This window comes from Ammospiza nelsoni, chromosome 1 (assembly GCF_027579445.1).
Source record: "Ammospiza nelsoni isolate bAmmNel1 chromosome 1, bAmmNel1.pri, whole genome shotgun sequence".
Lineage (NCBI taxonomy): Eukaryota > Metazoa > Chordata > Aves > Passeriformes > Passerellidae > Ammospiza > Ammospiza nelsoni.
The window spans coordinates 136,373,350-136,393,714 of record NC_080633.1 but is presented as its reverse complement, the minus strand read 5'-3'; the positions used below and the strand labels follow the sequence as shown (position 1 = coordinate 136,393,714).

General features: G+C 42.5%; 2 protein-coding genes across 3 annotated transcripts; one reads left to right on the top strand and one right to left on the bottom strand.

Moving 5' to 3' along the window:
* On the top strand, positions 1-14,554 carry E2F5 (E2F transcription factor 5). Of its 2 annotated transcripts, XM_059474591.1 has the most exons (9): positions 1-192; positions 6,075-6,184; positions 6,831-6,994; positions 8,239-8,280; positions 10,084-10,148; positions 11,093-11,360; positions 12,086-12,286; positions 12,720-12,764; positions 13,824-14,554. In XM_059474591.1, exons 1-9 carry the CDS (start codon positions 67-69, stop codon positions 13,931-13,933), a joined length of 1,131 nt encoding a protein of 376 aa, XP_059330574.1. In that variant the 5' UTR covers positions 1-66; the 3' UTR covers positions 13,934-14,554. The 2 variants fall into 2 exon arrangements, with proteins under 2 accessions (XP_059330574.1, XP_059330583.1); XM_059474600.1 differs by lacking the exon at positions 12,086-12,286.
* On the bottom strand, positions 14,512-20,175 carry RBIS (ribosomal biogenesis factor). The gene is made up of 3 exons (XM_059474611.1): positions 20,031-20,175; positions 16,520-16,636; positions 14,512-14,679 (listed from the first exon to the last, which is right to left on the bottom strand). Exons 1-3 carry the CDS (start codon positions 20,148-20,150, stop codon positions 14,611-14,613), a joined length of 306 nt encoding a protein of 101 aa, XP_059330594.1. The 5' UTR covers positions 20,151-20,175; the 3' UTR covers positions 14,512-14,610.
* Between the last annotated feature and the right edge of the window lie 190 nt (positions 20,176-20,365).

The window sequence follows — 20,365 nt, the reverse complement described above, 5'->3', positions numbered from 1 at the left end:
TGGGCCGGGGGCCGCGCTCCCGCTCGGGCCGTTGCGGCGGTCGCGACACGTGGCCCCGCCGGCGGCATGGCCGCGGCGGCCGAGGCGGCGGGCGGCGGCAGCAGCCGCCACGAGAAGAGCCTGGGGCTGCTGACCACCAAGTTTGTGTCGCTGCTGCAGGAGGCCAAGGACGGCGTGCTGGACCTCAAAGCGGTGCGAGGGCGGGGGGGCGGCCGGCGGCACCGCCGGGCCCGGCCGGGCACAGGGCCCGCCGCGCTGCAGCCGGGGCGGCGCAGCGCTGGGGCCGGGCAGGGCCGCCCGCTCCCTCCTTCCTTCCTCCCTTCCTTCTCCCCCTACCGCCCGCCCGGCGTGGTGGGGCCTCCCCCGGCCGCTGACGGGCTGCGGGTGCCCGGTGATGGCTGACAGCCGCCGCGGTCGGCTAAAACACGCGTTCCGGCTTTTTATAAAGGGATGTAAGGGGCACCGTGTGTTAAGTTTAACTTGCTGAGAGCGGTCTTATTTACTATGCCCTGTTCTGGGCTCTTCAGTAGAAAAAAGACACGGAGCTACTGCAGAGGGTCCAGCGGAGGGTTGCAAAGGTGATGTGGGGTCTGGAGCATCTCTTATGAGAAGAGACTGCGGGAGCTGGGCCCGTTTTGTCTGAAAAGAAAACACTGAGAACAGGTCTCATTAGTGCATATATATATCGGTGCATGCCAAGAGGATGGTGCCAGATTCTTTCATAGTGCCCAGTGACAGGACGAGGAGCAATGACCATTAACTAAAGCACAGAAGTTTCGCCTCAACATGAGGAAGAACTTCTCTATGTTAAGGGTGGCAGAGCACTGGAACAAGCTGCCCAGGGAGGTCGTGGAGTCTCCCTGTCTGGAGACATTGAGAACCCACCTGGATGAGTTCCTGTGCACCTGCTCCAGGAGACTCTACCTTGGTGGGGGTTGGACTAAATGATTTCCAGAGGTCCCTTCCTGCCCTAACAATACTGCGATTTCTTTGACTGCCCTGTGTTGCTGTCTGCACTGACTCAGTGTATGGGCTGCTGTTTAAACCTGTTTCTGGCCCACCCCCCTCCTTTAAGCAAGAGAAAACCATGTTAAAAAACAGACCATAGCCACCTTATGCTTTCTATTATGTGTAAATGAAAGACGCTGAATTGGCATAGGAGTGACAAATGATTGTCACCCAGCTCTGCAGCCAGCCTACTGCCCTTCAAGGCATGCCTTGGGGTGCAATGTCTGGAGCCTCTCCAGTGATGCCCTGGGACCAGCCCACCTTGGTGGGGCCCAGTGTTGCAGGAGGGATCCTTTCCGCTGTGTCCTGCCAGTTCCCTGGAGCTCGGGCCCTCTGGGCTGTCGGGTGTGCAGTGCATTGAAGCAAAGGTGTTAGCCTAAGTGGTTAAGGTCATCAGTGAACAGCTCAGGTGTTCAGCAAAGTGCAGCAAGAGGCTGGCTTGGTGCTCTGCTTGAAGTCCTTTCTGGAAAACTGACCTATTTTTTGATTACTCTGCATAGGCTCCAGGAGGTGAATGGTGTTCTCAGAGCTTTTTTTGCGCATCCCTGTTCAGAGCAGATGTACTTTGATGATGTTACTCTGGCTAATGAAACTTCAGGGTGTACAGGGAAGAACACTGATAGGTTTTATATTCTTCACTTAGTTATGCTGTGGTCTGGACAGGTTGATGAACTCCTTAATATTAGTTGTGTCTGTATCTAGCAAAACAGAATGAAGATGTCTAGATCTTTGGGATTGTTGTGCAGCTTCCTTTAGTGTCTGTCAAGTCCTGAGAGATATTCCAGGTCAATCTGAGAAGCAGAACTTCAGTTTGAAAGACATCAAGCCCAAAAGCTTGGCTTTAAGTGCCAAAGAGAATTGACTTGAACAATAAAGTTGGACTGTGTAGTGGGATGCAGCAATGCTTCTTGTTCTCTTTAGTGAGAAAGTTACCTGCTCACAGGGAATGAAAGGGTTGATAGCCACAGAAGAGTTAAGTGGGTATTGCAGCCAATCACAGGCATTTCTGCTCAGGACCTATTGGAGACTGGTTTCTGAATTAAATGTTACAATTTGTTGTGCATAAACTGTTGGTACTTTCATAAGCAGTGAGTCAGAACTTACATTTCTGAAACTGGTTTTCTCCTAAATAAGCCATATATCTAAGCAAAAATGAAGACCAGTTTGTGTGTTTGTGTTAAGCCAGTGTGCTCAGGAAACTGAAGAACAGGACAGCCTTGAAATGGAACAGAGCATTCCAAGAAATTATTCATGCAGTGGACACCTTTAAGTGTGTCCCTGCTGGCTGGTATTGACTGTCTGATGTTGTGCTGCTCATTGGTATTTCTGTAGCAAAACCATCACTAGAAAGAAAATAAAATTTGAAAACAGGTGGATTTCCAGCTTTGTGATTTAGCAATTGAGAAGGAAAATCTGTTCTATAGGACATTTTCTAGAGATTTTTAATACCTCTATAATTATAGTTTAGCAGGGTGTAAGAGGAAGCTGTGAAAATGTTTTAGTGCTGGACACTGGTAGCATCTGAGAAGTTGTGGGAATGGAAATGAGAATTTTCTTCACTTGAAATTTGAATTTTGTATTTACTTTAAAATCCAACAGCAGTTCTAAAATAATGATATACTTGTCATGGAATAGCCCTACATAAAGAGATTTAGTTATGGAATTAAGTGTAAAACGCTACGGGGCGATATAGAAGGGAAAGAAAACTAGATTTCTATCTGCAGCAACCCATGAATTGCAGGGAAGAGAGAAGAAGAGCAAGATGAGTGAATAAGGGATAAGCTACCTGAATGGATGCTGTTCATACTGTACAATACTTGTGCCCTAATTTCTTAAGTGGGCTTCGTTTCTGTCATACCGTCCCTGCTCTAATGATGGTTAAATAGTGTTTCTGATCATGAGATAAAACTAAAATCTGCTTGTTTTAGAAGTGTGCTGGTCAGGAGCAAATAACTGCCTTACACTTGCTGTACTCCACGGAAGGAGTCTGTCTATTAGATTTTGCATTCCCTTAGTCTTTATGTTGCAATGACATTCAGTACTTCTACATGCAATTTGGCAAGAGCACCATTCAGTTTAAAACTCTTCACCAAACTGTTGACAGCCCTCTTAGGGAGAAAATGTTGTCCTGTGGTACAGGCAGAGTTCAGAAGATGCAGGAGCTCTTTCCTTTGACAGACACATGGAGAGAGCAAGCAGGCAGTGCTGGCCCTTGTGCTGTGTTAGGGTTCTCAGTAAGGACTCTGCCGTGGTGCTCCGAGTTCCTCCTCTCTCTAGGGCTAATGAAGCACATTGACAGCTGATGAGTTCTGCTGCCTTTTGTCAGCTCCCAGGGAGCAAACGACTTGGTGGGGGGGCTACAAGCCCTCAGTTTTCCTAGCCTTTCTTGCTTATTTCTGGGTATGTGTGCCTGCCTGCAGCTGAACCTGTGCTGTACAGTGTGTTTTCTGTATTCCAGGAGCTGCACGATTGGATGTATGCAGAACCATAGCTCTGTGCTTAGATACTTCATTCCAGCTCTGAACCTGTCTATGCACTCATGAGTGCTTGGCTTGAATGCATATTTAATCAAAGTATGAGGAGATATTAGAGCAATAAGGATAGACTTCAGCAGCTTAATATTAGAAGAATTTTATAAAAGAGCTCTGGATGTGGAAGCTATGTCCACCCATGTTAGCAGGGCCATTGTTGCAGATGTCCCTTTCTTGACACAGGCTAAGAAGATATGAGTTTTAACAGTGTTTTTTGACAGCAGATTTGTGTCATAAAGGTCTTTTAATTATTTAAATTATTACTGAATTGTTTCTGTGGAAGACTGCACTTAATTTCTGATCCATGTACCTGGCAGATGGTATCACACTGATAACTGCTAGGATGTCAAGGAGGAACTTCTCAATTGCTTTTTGAAATATCTGTGAAATTTTTAAAAGATAATTAGATTACAAGGTCTGTACCAGAAAGCTAGTGAATGTCTGGATTAAATTTCTCAGCTTGGGAACTGGCCCCAGCTTGTGTTGGAACTCTTGTTGTAAGTAGTTGAATTTCATAGAAGTGATTGAATTGTATACAGGGATAGTCGAGTCAAATACCTATGTAACTGTGTTCATTTTCCTATGACATGAGCCCCTGTCCTGGGGATCTGGAGCTGGTCGTGGTGAATCTGCTGCTGGTGTTCATGCATGGGAGCTGTGCTTTGGGCATACAAAATGCAGTAGCATTTAGAGTGGAACAATTACTTCAACTTTGAAACATTTGAAATTTGAAATTGGACACTCAGAAGAAATAACTTATTTTTTCTTTTTTTTTTCTTTTTTTTTTTTTTTTTAATATCTTAAGCTTTGGTTTCATAGCTCCAGATTTGTACATTGGTATCTTTTGCTACCAGTACAGTTTGAAAATACATTAAGATTAGTAAAGCATTTATATTTTGTAGACAGGCCTTTGGGAAAATTTCAAGAGGTAATGAAATCTGTCTCCAGAGCTGTTTCTTTATTGTTCAAGCCATGAGTAATATACTAAGTTCTAGGTAAATATGTGGAGCAGTGGGAAAAAAGCAGGAAGTTGAATAGCATCTGTGTGTGCTGTCCATTCCTTGCACTGAATAATGTAAACAGCCTCTAGAATAACTGAAGGCTGTGAGATGTATGGGGTGCTGAGAGTGTACATATGCACTTGGAAGCAGTGTGTACATATGCAGCAGAAATAGCATACTAAGCTAGCAGGTGCATACCTACTGAAACAAGTGATCAAAGAGCCTGCTTCCTTGGAGGGAACTAAACTGCAATATGTGTGTGCATGCATCTTTTTTGTTAGTTAAGAAAATGTTTTAAAAGACTTATACAGAAGACCATACAAAAGATAAATGCTGCTAATGGTGCCAGTGGAAACAGTGTTTAGTGGGTACATTACTGTCAAGGAGGAAGAGCAGTGTTTATAATAACTTCATGGCTATAAGAGTATTTTTGATAATCTCTGTTCTTTCTTTTTATCCTTTCAACTTTATTTCAGTTGCAAAAGGTAATTGTACTATTAAGCAAAGAAATTTCATTTTCCTTCCAGGTTATGGCTGTCTCAAGCTGTACCTTTCACATATACTTACAAAAAGCGTACATTTATAGATTGTTGGGACAAACTGAAATAAATCATTATGTTCCTGTAGCAGAAATTATTTGCGTTTTTGCATTAGTTCAAATTCAGAAGTCTGCCTACTCTTCTCTTTATTTTTCTTCTATTTGTTTAATATGTACAATCCTATGTAGTGTTTGTATTTAAGTGTCCCAAGTAACTACAGCTGTGGAAGGCATGAGTAGCTCACTTGCTTATTTTATCTTAACTCCTTGCATCAGTTACACAAAAGGAGAGAAGGAAGTAAAGCATGAAGTGGTTGCCTCTGCCTGATGCTGCTTTGCTCAGAGGGGCGAGGTGTGGCAGCCCTCAGACGCACTGCACAGCTGGCTGTGTGGCAGCAGCAACATCCCTGGTGGCTGTACCAGGCTGCCGGTGCTCGGTGTGGCATCAGGTGAGCCCTTGCGCCCTGCAAGGGGCATTTGTGCAGGGACAATGCTGGCCTTAAATACTGCAGCTCTCCTGCAGCCACCTTGTGAAATTACAGCCCTGTTTCGTATCCTAGCACCACTGAATCCAAACAAAGGCTCTAATACCTTGAATGTCAGTGGAAGGAATGATAAACTTATTATGTCCTTCAAGCTTCAGAGGCTTGCCCCACTGCAAGGTGTTGCTGCCTGCCTTCCATACCTTTTCCTGCCCTCCAGAAAGAGCATGGCAGGCTCCTCCATGCAGTTGAATATGTTCCAGATACAGACCATGGTCTTTGCACCCCTGCGAGCTCCTTTCTCTGTTTGGGGATAGCCTATTGGCCTTCAGCCAGGGGACTGCTGCCTGTGCTTTGTAGCACTGCCTGCAGGTGCTGAACTTCAGAACTCATTGTTGGTGTTGGGCTCTTGTAGAATGGAGCCTTCTCCTTTTGAAATTACATTAGATGGCATTTTTCCAAGGGAGTGGCTTTCCCTCAGCATGCAAGTTGCTGATACTTGTTCTCTCAACAGGCTGCCGATACGCTTGCTGTGAGGCAGAAGAGAAGGATCTATGATATCACCAACGTTCTGGAGGGGATTGATCTCATTGAGAAGAAGTCAAAAAACAGCATTCAGTGGAAGTAAGTTATGTCAGTTCTGCAAATTTTCACATACTTAAGAGCAACAAAAATTAACTCTACTTCTTCTGACTAGATATGACACCATAAAATTAACACTGCTAATCAATGAGCAATGTGATGTTGTAGAAGTACAATAAATTTGCAAATTAACTGTATTTGTTTTCCCTTTAACTTGTTTCTGTGATATATAAAATAAAATTTAAAGCACACAGAAGGGAATCTTTCAGAAATCTTGTAGTGCTACTGTATAACTAGCACTTGTAGCTGAAAAATTCTCCCTGAAGGAATTTGGGAGAGCTATCAAGACACACTGTCTCTGCCTACCTGCCCTACCACAGTCCATGCCTGTTTTCTCTTAGGTCCCTGAAGGTAAAAGCTCAAGATAAGGATTCTAGGAGAAGGAGCTAGGGCCTGCAAAACAGTTCCAAAAGAAGATAAGTTTTTGTAGAAGAAAATTCTAAATTTGATCTGAATTAAAGAATTTTCATTTTCCTGTCAAAAAACTACTGGGAGGTTAAATGTTCATTTCCTTCATATTTAATATTAGTAGATTTTCCAAATGTTGAAAATAGTCTTAAGAAATTATCATTGGATGTTTGCATTAGATTTTTACCTGTGGTTTCATGAACCCTTGTACTTTTTTAAGAGGAGTAGGTGCTGGCTGCAATACAAAAGAGGTCATAGACAGGCTGAGGTATCTGGAAGCTGAAATTGAAGATTTAGAGCTAAAAGAAAAAGAATTGGATCAGCAGAAATTGTGGCTTCAGCAAAGTATCAAGAACGTCATGGATGATTCTACAAACCACCAATATCCTTTTAAATTAATTGTGTGCATTTTGGATCTAGAATGAAAGCAACAGTTAAAGTGTAGGTAATGGATAAAGCATAATGTAACGCATTTAGCAAGGTAAGGCAAGTTTTTTTTCAGGTTTTTCTTCAACAAAAGAAGATATAAATCTTATTTATGTGACTTTTTAACTTCCATGACTGTGATTGGTAACATGAAAATAAGTTAGCGCATATATATATATATATATATATATATATATATATGTACAGCAGTAACTATTAAGTCAATAGCATAATCCTAGTGTCTTACTTGAAATTAGTGATACTGCTTTCCAGAACTTAAATTTATATTTTGTTACCAGTGCTTTACATTAATCTTTTTTGCTGCTTCATTCTTTTGAAAAGATTAAGCTATCACCCAAAGATAAATGGAGTTAACAAAGTCCTGAAGCTTGTTGGGTTTCAAACTGAAAAAAAAACATGCTGTATGTAAATACCAGAGAGTTGCAGCTGCATTGCTTGTAAGCATGTGTCTAGCTGTCTTGCATGTGTCTAGCTGTCTCAGACACCTGAGAATGGCAGCAGTAAAGTGCCCTTCCTATCTATAATACTACTGATAAGTACTTAAAAATTACTGGAGTTTCTGTTCAGAAACTGTTTCTGTAAAATGGATTTTGTAGCAAAGGAGACTGAAGTTATAGGTGAGGAAAAACTTCTGGTAGAGCTGACACTGGAATTGATCTGCCAGGGAGGTGGTAGAATATCTGTCACTGGAGGTTTTGCAGAAGAGGAAAGACAAACATCGGTCTGGAATGTCTGAACAGTGGATTGATCCTACCCTGAGGCAGAGGATGGTAGATGAACTCTGAAGGTCCCTCTAGCAGTATTTTTATGTGATTCTGGGAAATGCTGATATATACCTGAATTCTGTGTTGTCAAAGTAGCCAGGTAAATGGTACTCTTCAAAACAAGGTTTTACATGTTCTTCTTTTTTAGAAAAATCTTTTCTTGTTCAAGATACACAACTATTTTTCTTTCTGTATTTTATTTGCTGATACAGGTATTTTCTTTAAAACACAGAACTCTTGTTATTTGTAATGAGCCATTCTGAAAGTCAAAAATAATGCCTTGATTACACCTCTAACAATAATCCTCTAACCTTTAATAATGCTATAGTTTAGGCTTAGGTTGGACAAACTTCTGAAGGGCAGCAAATACTAGTTTTATATTATTTTAAGAAAAATGTTCCTTGACATAAATTACATTTTCATATGTCACCCATGAAGATATCTGCAACTGCTTCAATGGTAAGTTGCTGCTAGGCTGTATTTCTAAAGTGAGCGATTTCTTAAAAAATAACTTGCTAACTAACTTGCTTTTTTCCTGCAAGTATTTTGAATTAAGAAATACTCAGTAGTGATCGTTACTAGGTTGAGGTGTCATAATGTTCATGGCTACCAAGTTCTGGCATTTTCTAATTGTAGTCATAGATTGAATAGAATGGAAGCTCAGCTGGAATCCTGGTTTTTGGTTTCTTTTTTGGTATTCATACTTTTCAGCAGCTTGCCATGGGCCATTAATGGAACCAGAGACAGGACTTGTTGGTCCAATCCTCCAGAAGAACCAGGAAGATCTAAATTTTGCATCATTTTCTGGTAGCAACTGTGGCCAGACAGAGCTTGTGATGGTGTATAAATAAGCCAGCAGAAGGTCAATGATGGGGCATTGCTACTAAATCTAAAGGATTCCTGTACAGGTGGTTGGAAGAAATTGCCGGGAAGTGCTGGCAGAGGTTACTTCCCTTGACATCATCTCCTGATCCTGGGGCAACCAAGGAAAGATTGTTGTTCAGCCTCCAGCTAGGCTCAAAACTGTCTTTTCTTTGCCACAAGGAAGACTTTTTTAAAATAAAAACACAAGATTAGAAAACTACTGCAGAATTTAACAGAAATGGCCCGTTACTGAAAAGGTGTTAGTCATTACAAAACATGGAGGCAGTTGGCACAATGCTCACATAGTCACCTAAGTGTTTCTTAGGAAGCAGAGAAAGAAAAATGTTACTCCAAATTAGTTATGAACAAAGAGGAAATCATGTGCAGGTAAGCAAGTAACCTGCAGTATTGTGCCAGTGCTGTGCATGTCAGTGTGGTCCCCTAATTTTGACCAACACATTTTCATGTGCATAGTAAGCCACAGGTGAGTGTGACAGACAGCTGTTGGATCCCAGTTGTATGTGCTGTGGAAGCCATGAGCTTAGATATTTGGAAGTACTGGCACTGAAGATGAACATTAACCCCTCTTCTTCCTTTTGTTAAATCTCCGTGGTACCACCAGTCATCAAAGTCATAAACTGAGCTAGGCCAGAGGGCTGTTTTAGCTGAAGTTGTATGAGGAGTGGCTGAGGGAGCTGGGGTTGTTTACCCTGGTGAAAAGGAGGTTCAAGGGAGACCTTATCACTCTCTACAAGTACCTGAAAGGAGGCTGTAGCCAGGTGGGGGTCAGTCTCTTCTCCCAGGCAACCAGTGATAGGACAAGAGCATATGGCCTCAAGTTGCACCAGGGAGGTTCAGGTTGGACATCAGGAAAAATTTTTTCAAGAAACACTGATTAAGCATTGAATCAGGCTACCCAGGAAGGTGGTGGAGTCGCTATCCATGGAGGTATTCAAAGAACAACTGGACATGACACTTAGTGCTGTGGTCTAGTTGACAAGGTGGTGATCAGTCAAAGGTTGGACTCAATGATCTTGGAGGTCTTTTCCAACCTAAATGATTCTTTGGTTCTGTGAAAAAAGGAACTAGTTAAATATTTTCACCTTTTGTTATATGTACAACTAGAAGACAAATGGGTAAAGAGTATGGTAAATCTTGTACTGTTGTGAGAAAAGGTTTTTGCAACTATGATCTTAGTGTTGGAATTCCCTGATTTATACTATGCAATGTACTTGGATCTTAGAGGGGCTGCACATGTCCTACCACAAGTTTACATATGCTAAATAACACCGTACTTTAAGTGACCTTACACAATTTCCAGATCTCATTTGAGTGGATACTATACAAGACTTAAGAAAAATACACTTAACACTTTCTTTAAAATTGCTGTTCAACCAGGAGATACACTTCTAGCAATTCAAGCACCTTGTGGTACACAATTAGAAGTACCTAGACCTGAAATGGTATGTACTGGTTTCTCGTTTACCTAAGTTTTCCTAAGTGTTTACCTAAGTGTTCTAGAGCAATAGTGGCAAAGAAGAGTTGTTTCAGAGCAGAGGATTTATCTCTATCCATGTCCAAGAGGAGGGGAGAAAGCAGTAGCATTGTTTAAGTTGAGAAGAGGGAGGCCAGACAGAGAAAAGTGAGTTTTGTACACTTAGATAGACTAATGGTAACCCTGCCTTCTATTAAAACCAAAATACACAAGTGGGTTTCTTCTTCTCTCTTGCTTTTAAAATGTTGCAGCTTTCAAAATAATGCATAGTTGTTATGAATTCTCCTGAGAACTCAGTGACTTTTATGTGTCAAGTTTCTCTGTTATATTGTTAAAATTGATCTCTTTATGGAAAACGCCTTTTTGATTTAGTTTTAATATAATTTAGATTTAGTCTCATGGTACTAGACTGGATAGAGAAACAGATTGCAATCTCACTTTAGCCAAAAGGATTAAATTGGCAAGATTAAAGTAGGAGGCCAAATTATTTACTTCTGTCCATCTTTAACTTTTTTTGTTGTTGTTGCAGTGCTTGATTTTAAATAGTGTTTACATAGCTGGGAAAGAGCATGGTAGGAAGCGTGATAGCCACTGTGCTTATAGAAGGCTGAAATTCACTTGAGAAGTTTCACAAGCTATTTTTAGCGAGGCTAAGCACAGTCTTAATATCAGTAAAAGCATTCAAGGCTAGAGCCATGAAGCTGATCAGTGGTACTGTCTTTGTCCATCTCTGCTAAATCAGTTCAGGCAATGGTAAGGTTCTCTGCAGGACCCACGTTAGCAGCTGTGATGTTGGATTTTGTTTTTTTTTCTTTTTGTTGAGGACTAAAACAGCTGATCTTAATCTTCATCACTTTGTAGAGTTCCAAGTTCTCAAAGAACACTAACTTTCATAATACACCATTTTTACAGGGACAGAATGGACAGAATAAATACCAGATCAATCTTAAAAGTAGTTCAGGACCTATCCATGTGCTGCTTATAAACAAAGAATCAAGCTCCTCCGAGCCCACGGTGTTTCCAGTTCCTCCACCTGATGACCTTGCACAGCCCCCATCTCAGCCTGCAGCTCCAGTGACTCCACTTAAATCAGCTGCAGCTCCTCCAAATCCCCCAGAACAACGTGAGCTGAACCAAGGGCAGGAGTTACCACCAGCAGCAGCTGCGGACACACCATCAGGTGGATCCCCAGGTTTTCCTGTCTCTGGTGGGTGGGGGAGGAAGGCAGCTGGAGGGAAAAAAGAAAGTGTTAAGAAAGGTGGTAGACAAAGATCAGGAATTTACATAGGATAGCAGCTGTCCATTAAAAAACTACTCCAGGGCCTTTGTAACAGCTCTCAGGAGGTTACAGACACCTCTTCTGTCTGATGAAAGAGATGCTTCCCTCACATCTTACCATCTTACACTGAACAGGTTTTGGATGTAATCCTGTTAATTATTCTGAGGTGCTTCTCCAGAATGCATTACGAAGCAAAATTGCAAACCTCTTGAGGAGGATATAATTTGAACGCGTACCTTTTAATGAGATTGATAATGCAGGCACCAGTTCCAGCTATTGTACCACAAGGTCGCTTACCTTCTTCCACATAGCCACAGTAAGAGGCTGCCTGAATATCAGGTACTTTTCTCACAGTAATAGTAAATTAATAGGTAATAGGAAAAGATTTAAGAAAATGCTGTATTACAACTGCATTCCTGAGGAGTCCTGATTACCTTCACTGACCTTTAATTGACCTTCAATTAATTGACAATTAATTAAATTGTGACTGTGACTGTAGAAGGGGAAGACTCCTCTCACCTGATCTCAGACATTGGCCATGTTCTCCCTCAAAAGACAAAGCTGGGGGCAGGTGCTGCGTTCTGTTTCACTGTAACAGACTTTAACATGCCTTCCTGTCCGCGTAGATGGCAGCACCCAGCAGGACAGCACAGCCCCTGCCGCCCCTTATTCCAGCCTTCCGGAGCCAGAGCTCTATCCCAGCCTGTCTGGAGACAGTGCCCAAGCCTCAGCCAGCTCCAGTGACTACCAGAGCTTGCTGCCTCTGGATGTCAACTGCATTCTCAAGCCAAACTCATTTGACATTGCAAAGATGGAGGAGCCTGCAGGTAGGAAGCAGTAGTTCCTGTTTAAAGATTTCCCTGGTTCCCTGAGCCCTTCTTTGTGACCAAATTACCAGTGAGTTACACAGAGGAAAAAACCAGGTCTCTGTTTATCTTCTAATGAAGCAACTGGGGAGCATACTAATTTTGAACAATTGAGTTTCTTTGCCACCAGATAAGCCTCATGGTACACCATGATATATATAGTTCTTGAGTTTTAAAGAGTTAAGTCAGAAAAATGTATTGGGGGCAAAAACTGAGGGAGACAAAGATAAGTATATTTTACATGTACATGGCATACTTTCTCTGCAGCTCCTACACTGCACAAGCCATAGTGTACTTGTCAATTCAGTGTTTTAATGCAAAGAATGTTTTGACTGCTATAAACACTTAGCAAAAAACCCCACATACATAAAGCATGTGCTCCTGTCTTTCACAGGAAATATCAGCGGAGATATTATTGATGAACTCATGTCTTCTGATGGTAAGTATTTAGCATCTTTTCTAATAATGACAAGTAGCAGTCTGATTTTTGTGTGAACAGCACTTAGAAGGCATCTGTTAAATCTGATGCCAAGAGTCAGTATGAAACTACTTCTTTCCCATGTTGCCTCCTCTGTCACTCTTGTCTTTGCTCCCCTTTCTATTCCCTGCAAGTTTTATTTAACAGACAAAACAGGAAAACCTTAATCCAAAAGCACTTACTTGCATGAATAACCCACCAGTACTTAATTTAGGGAAAAAGAAAGAACAAGCTGATGACTAGTGTGCTGCCTTAAAATATAAACCTGGTTTAATTCTATTCTGCCTAAAGCTTTGTGCTTTGAATAAGTATTTCAGAATATAGTTCTGGATGCAGACTGATACATGTCCATCTGTGGTACACTAACAGAACAAGTGTCACTCATTTCTGTTCTTGCACATTTTTGGCCATGAGTGCAGCAATGAACCACAGCTACCACAGAATTCATGTGCTCCTACCTCTCTGCCACTCTCACTGATGTGGCAGGCAAAGAGGTGAACTCAACTTGCTTTTGCTCCTTTTGCCCTGTATTCTTTAAGGCCTGTAATAATATCTGCCCCCTCAAGCAGACCACTTCTGGGCTCATTCAGAAAGAGATGTGGTTGTAAGATCCAAGGGGCAAGATGGGATTCTGTGAACGTGCCAGTATGTGGTTAACATGGAAAGAGGCTGTGCTTCTAGAGCAGGGATATAGATAAAGAAATATAAATTATGGCTTGATGGTTAAAGTTTTCAAAAGCTCCTCAGGAACTCCGTTGCTGAAATTAAACCCATATTCCACAGCTATCACTCCACTTCAGCAAACTGACCTAAAATACCAAGCCAAAAATGGCAGATAGATCACTTACTGCCTTAGTTTGAATGCAGTACAGGTTTTCATGGTATGTATCTCAGTGAGCTTGTCAGATTATCAAGATTATTTTTATTATTAAGACTAACCCTTATGACAAACATACTGAAATGTGATAGGGCTGATTTTCCAAGTGTTTTAATTTAAACTAAACTGTTCCTGCTTTACAGTTTTTCCTCTCTTACGACTCTCTCCTACTCCCGGAGATGACTACAACTTTAACCTGGATGATAATGAAGGAGTCTGCGATCTCTTTGATGTGCAGATACTAAATTATTAGATATTATGTCAACCAGACTACTTATCTACCTCTAACTGTAACAATCTAGACTTCTTCATAACCTAAGTATTTGAATAATGAATGTATAACTTCTTAGTTCACTGACTCTGGGAGTATATTTCCTTTTGCTTCCTTTAACTACTTCACAAAACAAATTCAAGAACATTAAAAAAGGGCTCTTATCGAAAATTCTGGCACTTTTTCACCTGAGTGTGTTTCTGTCTAAGCCAACTCTTTGGAGCTTTCTTTAGTAAGAAAAGTGAAAATACTTCATACCTTTTTGATTATTTTTTAAAAAATGATTAGTCTTCTTGATCACAGTTAACAGCATTTTCTTTGAAGCTTTACTGCCAAGAAGCTTTCTATTTTTTAACTTTTCAAACAATTTTGAAGCTTTCACTGCCAAGTTGAAAAGTGAAGGGTATCAACTTGAGTTATGCTAAACTGTTTCAGTGAACCAATTTTGTGAAGTGCCTTCTGTTTTAGCACTTTAAGTTTCTCACACTGACTTCTGACATTCCACTTTCCTAGATTATAGGAAAGGTCTGTTTGTAGTTTGTATTGAAGTGTGCCAATACTTGTATATTAACAAGATTTTTTTAATAAAATTGTGCAAACAAAGCCATCGGTATTTGTGGTCTTTTGTTTCTTGCAACCCCTTCATTGTCCATTTTGCATTACAGCTGAGATAACAGGTTTGTGGCAGCATCCACGTTTGCTGGTTCCTCTTCCAGATTTGTGGAAACCTGGAAAAAAAAAGAGTTTCAGTTTAAAGCAGAAAACAACTTCTTTTTATTCTGCTTGGAAAAAAAAAAACCAAACCAGACTAAATAAATATCCATTGGCCAGAAGATTAGACTTTTATATATTTAATTTCAGCTAATTTTGCAGTTATACTTCAATAACTTGGGGGGATTGCAGGATACACTGAAGTTGATATGTAAGCAGAAAATGCTTTGTGCTTTGGGAGCGTTGTACCAGTAACACACACAGCCCAACTGAGACAGGCTCAGCTTTTAGAACACAACTGCTCTCAACAACACTTCTACAACTTTGGAGAAAGTACTGTAACAGCCTGAGTGGTGTAGAGCCCTACTAGCACAGGAGCAGTAGTACAGTCTGAATTCTTGGAGGAATAAATAACAAGCCAGCAGGGACAGGACCACTGGCTCCAACAGCCTTGAAATCCTGGCTTGGCTTCATCCTGTGCTGGCAGCACTGTCACTTATGTTTCATTTTTCCCTCAGCCTCTCCTTAAGGTATTTGACACTTGTTTAGTTGCTCCCAGCTGTACAGAAACTTGATCACCTCAGGCATACTGACAACTCATGTCCACTTCTCCAAATTCCAGCTTCCCCCAACAGCAGGATGGATTCATCTGCATCTCATCCTGAAGGACTGCTTTCTCTCCCTGAAACTGTGCCTAGAGCATCAGTCAGCAGAAGGAGTTTACATGGAGGAACTTGTCAGGCATTAAACTTTTATGAATTAATTCTTGTGCAAGACTGCAGGTAGGCCTGCATTAAAAAAAAACTAGACAAAGGCAAGAGAAATACTGTCTTGAACCCCAAGTGCTGCAGGCAAAACCTCTACTACAGAAATTGCTGCTTCAGGTGTTGGTCCTTCTGATGAGGTAATACAAGGCTTAGGAATCAGGAACAAAGAGAGGCAGAACTGTTTGTTTCAAAGCACTGTCAGGAGCTTCAGGTAGGGAACAACCAGGTTCATCCTCCTTGTGTGTATTCATGTAGAGATACAAGTTTCAAATCAAGGGGATGGAGTTGGGACTAACTTAAAAAAACAGTAAGAAATCAGCTAGAATGTAATTTTAAAATATGCTTTTGAATTGTGCTTCAGCATGGCTGCCACCCTCTTCTTGCTCTACTTTAGTAGTTTTGTAGAATTTGAACATGCTAACTAGGTTTCAGCATTGCCACACAAATGAAATTCATAAAACTGAGATTCTAGCTTTAAATCAATTGCATGAATTCACAGAATATTCTGATGTGGAAGGGACCCACAAGGATCATCAAGTCCAACTCTTAAGTAAATGGCCTTTAAAAGGGTTGAACTCAGCACCTTGGTATTACCAGCACTGTCACAGACATCCTTTGTGGAAAATCCTTTCTTTAGGATTTTTCCCTCTTCTGGGAACCCCAGAAAGAGAATGTAAACAATGGTTATCTGCTGCTGTGGAATGCAACAGGTGCACCTGTGATTGGCCCATGTTCCATGTTTACAATTAAGGGCCAATCAGGGGCCAAGCTCTCTCTGGGACAGATCAGAGAGAGCTCTGTTGTTGATTCATTCCTATTTTATTCTTAGACAGCAAGCTTCTGAACTTTCCTCTCTATTCCTTTTAGTATAGTTTTAATGTATTATATATCATAAATTAATAAATCTAGCCTTCTGATCATGAAGTCAAGATTCTCGTCTATCTCTTCACCCCTGAGGAACCCTTGCAAGCCCTGTAACACAGCACCACACTGACCACCTGAGCTATTGCCTGCAGCCTAAGAGACACATTATAATGCTTTAAACACACATTCTTTTCATTCTGTTCAGATTTTTACAAAGGGAAATTACCTGCTGAGTGTTCTGAGGTTCTGCTGTGGTACCTTTTGATAGCTGCCGGATTTCTTTCTGAACTTCAGCAAATGCTTTATTTATTGTGCTAACTTTTTCAGCATTTTTAATGTTTATCTGGGAGAGAAAAAAATACATACGTTAGTATTTTTAGCAAAAATTCCACTGATGTGAAACTGCCCCGTTTTTGTGCAATTATTATGCAGCCAGTGTTACATGCTTTTTGGTGTGTTTTACCTGTTACTTCATTAGGTCATCTAGCTGTGTACTAATAAATTCAAAATTAAGAGTTAAACTTGCTCTACAGGAATGGGAGCCCATAGTGATCCAGAAGGAGAACACAAAGAAAACAAAAGTCTACACTGCTACACCAGCCTCAGCTCCTCTTAGCTGGAATGAAGTCCCAGGAAGGGTTCCTTCTTTCCTCTCTTTGGTGAACTGACCCTGGCTGGATGCCAGGTGCCCACCAAAGCCACTCCATCGCTGCCTTCTCCAGCTGGACAGGGGACAGGAAATATAATGAAAGGCTCATGGGTAGAGATAAGGGCAGAGAAAGATCACTCACCAGTTGCCATCACAGGCAGAACAGACTCAACTGAACTCGGGGAAAATGAATTTAATTTGTTGTCAAACAAATGCTGCAGAGGAATCTCAGCTCAGACACCTGAAGCACCTCTTCCCACTCCTTCTTCACTGACCTTGGTGTTTGCAGGGCTGTTTCTTTAAAAAATTCTCACTCCCCTATTCTGACTGCTGCTGGTGGTATGCTTCAGAACTACATCAACCCAGAGGCACTGCCAGTACCTGATGGGCTCTGCCTTGGCCAGCAGCATGTCCATCCTGAAGCCAGCTGGCATTGGCCCTTTCAGACATAAGGGAAGCTTCTGGCAGCTTTTTAGAGAAGCCAAGCCTGTAGCCCCTCAAACCAAATACAATTTATAAATTATTTTAGTATGCTGAATTTCTTCCAGTAGCTTACCTTCATCATCACACCTTGCATCCTAACTGTTCATACTGTAGGTCTGGCCAACAACGTCTACCAGGTTTTGCCACAGCATTGAAGGAAACTCTGCAGCTGTAGAGAGTGGAATGTGTATCTCTGGGCACCTCAGCCTCTCTTTTAGCCCAAGTCTGCCTTTATAAGTTATTTCATCAAAGATTTTACTTTCAGAGAGGAAGTGGTAGAATATGGACATGTGTTGCACTCTGGGGACAGCTGTCTGTGGTAGAAGAGCAGGGTGGATGCAAGAGGGCATAAACTCTCACTACTGCAGCAAAGGAAGATTCAGCTGATCTGAGCCCTAGCACCTGTTGCTTCCAAAGTTTGGAACAGGATCACAGCCAGGTATTAACCTATTGCAACCCCAAATCTCAGCATACCTACTGCTGTTCAATGGGCATCCCCATAGTTCATCTCTGAGCAATTTAAACAGGCAGGAGCAAACTGTGAATGGTTACACATATTCATTTTACTTTCAAAGCCTCCATAATTTCAGAGCACCTATACAGTAACAATTCCATTCTCACTGACCACAAAAACCAGTAATAAGAAGCAGTGGGCAATGAGGCTGATAGAACAGGCCTGCTCAGATGAACACTTTCACTGGGACAGTGACTGGAGAAATACAGCCCCAGCTCCCAGCTCTGATCAGAGTGGATGGACTGTTGGTAATATGATGTACAAAGACCACGTGTTCAGTCAGGGCTTGTCACCATCTTCCAGCTTCACAGGGGTTTTAGAAGGTTCCAGTCAGTTTTAATGGTGATATCCTCAAGCAGTCAGGCAGGACTTGTTCACAGGAAGAGGCTCTATAGCTAGCATGGTACCTACATCAAAAGTTGTCTGAACAGTTACAATGAGCTTATAGCTATTAATGAGTAAATTCATTTTAGCAACTTTTCTTTCTGAGCATCTTCTTATACTGCTTAACGATAAGTAAATCACATTAAGCCCAAAGGCTTAATGCATTAAAGAACACAGCTTCAAACACAGAGAATAAAATTTTACTCCTAATAAGCTTTTCAAGACTATGAAACTCAGACATTTCATGAATATGATTTTAAACCAGTTTCTCCCTTTGTTATACAGAACAGTCTAGACTAAGAGGAGATGTGACGCCAGCAACATGAAATTGTTTTTTGTAAAGTTTGTTCCTGTCTGTCCACCAGATTAATTTGTCAAGTGGAGCTTGCAGGAGAAAATCTGAAACGGCCTTTTTTTTAAAAGCCATTTACTTGTTTCCCTAGCAGACTGCAACTGCATCAAATGGAGAAAACAAGCCACTATCTGCTTTTATTATTTCTATTACCAGATGCTTTCCTAGAGGGACAGGTGAACTCTTGCAGAACATACACCTCAGGCTGGAGGCAGGCTTTGAGAAGAAAACATATAATGACTCACTGCTCACAACAGGAAAACTCTTGCTTAGATCACCCCCATCCCTCTTCCCCTGCACTGCTCCCTACTCCATGACCCACTCTCTCTCTCTTCTGGGCTGTGCTCTTCTACAGACACCAAAATAACAACATTATTTTTGCTTCTTTGTACTTCTATTGCTTTAATATGTTAAACTGGTGTACAGAAGCATCTACAGAGCACCACAGCCATATAAGGGGCAAAAAAGGGGCAGAGAGGAATTAAGAGCAAAACATCCAGCAATGCACACTCCTAGCTATGATCACTGCATCTCACTGACAGTTTTACTTGACAGTTGAGGCAAATAAACAGCTACTGGATCAGAAAAGGCTCCATCCTTTCTGGTTCTTCCCCACCAAAATGCTTCTCTCTGCATTCATTCATTCAAAATTAACTTTGTTCAACTCACCAACCCAGCACATAAAAATGCAAAATGTATTTTTAATGCCTTTTACTGCGGATTTAGCGAGTTGAGTCACCTAGTGGGCGTAGAGTTCCTGAGCCAGCATCAAGGAGAGCTGTGGGAATGTAGCCCAGAGCCTGGCACAGGGATCCCTTCCTGGGACAAGGAACGTGATGGAAAGGAGCAGGACTTCCCCTTGTTAGTAGTACTAACTATGCCCAGTGGTTCGGATCAAGGCATTTTGTTAAACTCTACCCGGAATTACACCCTCAGCGACGCTGTGAATGCAGTCCGGTGAAGGCGAACTCGCTGAACTGCGGATGCGCCCTTCAGCATCGCGTTCCCGAGGACAAGGCGCGACACTATCAGACTCTTCCCAAACGGCACCCCTCAAGCACAGCCCGATGCCTCCTGTGGCATATGCCTGCGGATCAGTCAAATGAACTTCCTGTGATCCTCTTTTTCCAGATGACATCCACATACAAACCTAATTTTCGGGTGATAATCGTGCACTTTGCCGTTTTGTGCCGGGACGCACACTGCCCCTAAAACAGCTCGATTTATTCACTTCCGAGCGCTTGCTGCGCCGCGCACCGAGGTCGAAGGGGAGGAATCCCCGCCGGGCCGAGGCCTCCCGCGGCGCCGCAGCAGGGCAGGGGCCCTCCCCGTGGTGGGGCTGCCGCAGCACTCACCTGCTTCAGCCCGGTGGTGACGGGTCGCGCCTTGCCCTTGGCCTTGGCCTTGAGGACGCCGCTGCGGGCGATGCGGAACACACTGCCGGCCTTGGCGGCCCCGCCGCGGCTCTTGCCCATGGCGGCGGCAGCGGCGCGCGGGCGGGTGACGTCACAGGGGGCTGTGACGCAGGGAGCCACCAAAGGCCCACAGCGCCGCGCGGGGCCGCCAGGGGGCGTGTGCCGCCTCGGGAGGGCGCTGTGCAGCCGCACCGGGGAGCGGGAGTGGTGGAGTGGCGCTGTGCCTGTCCCTGTCCCTGTCTGGTCCCGGAGTCAGCCTCGCCCCGGCCCTGCTT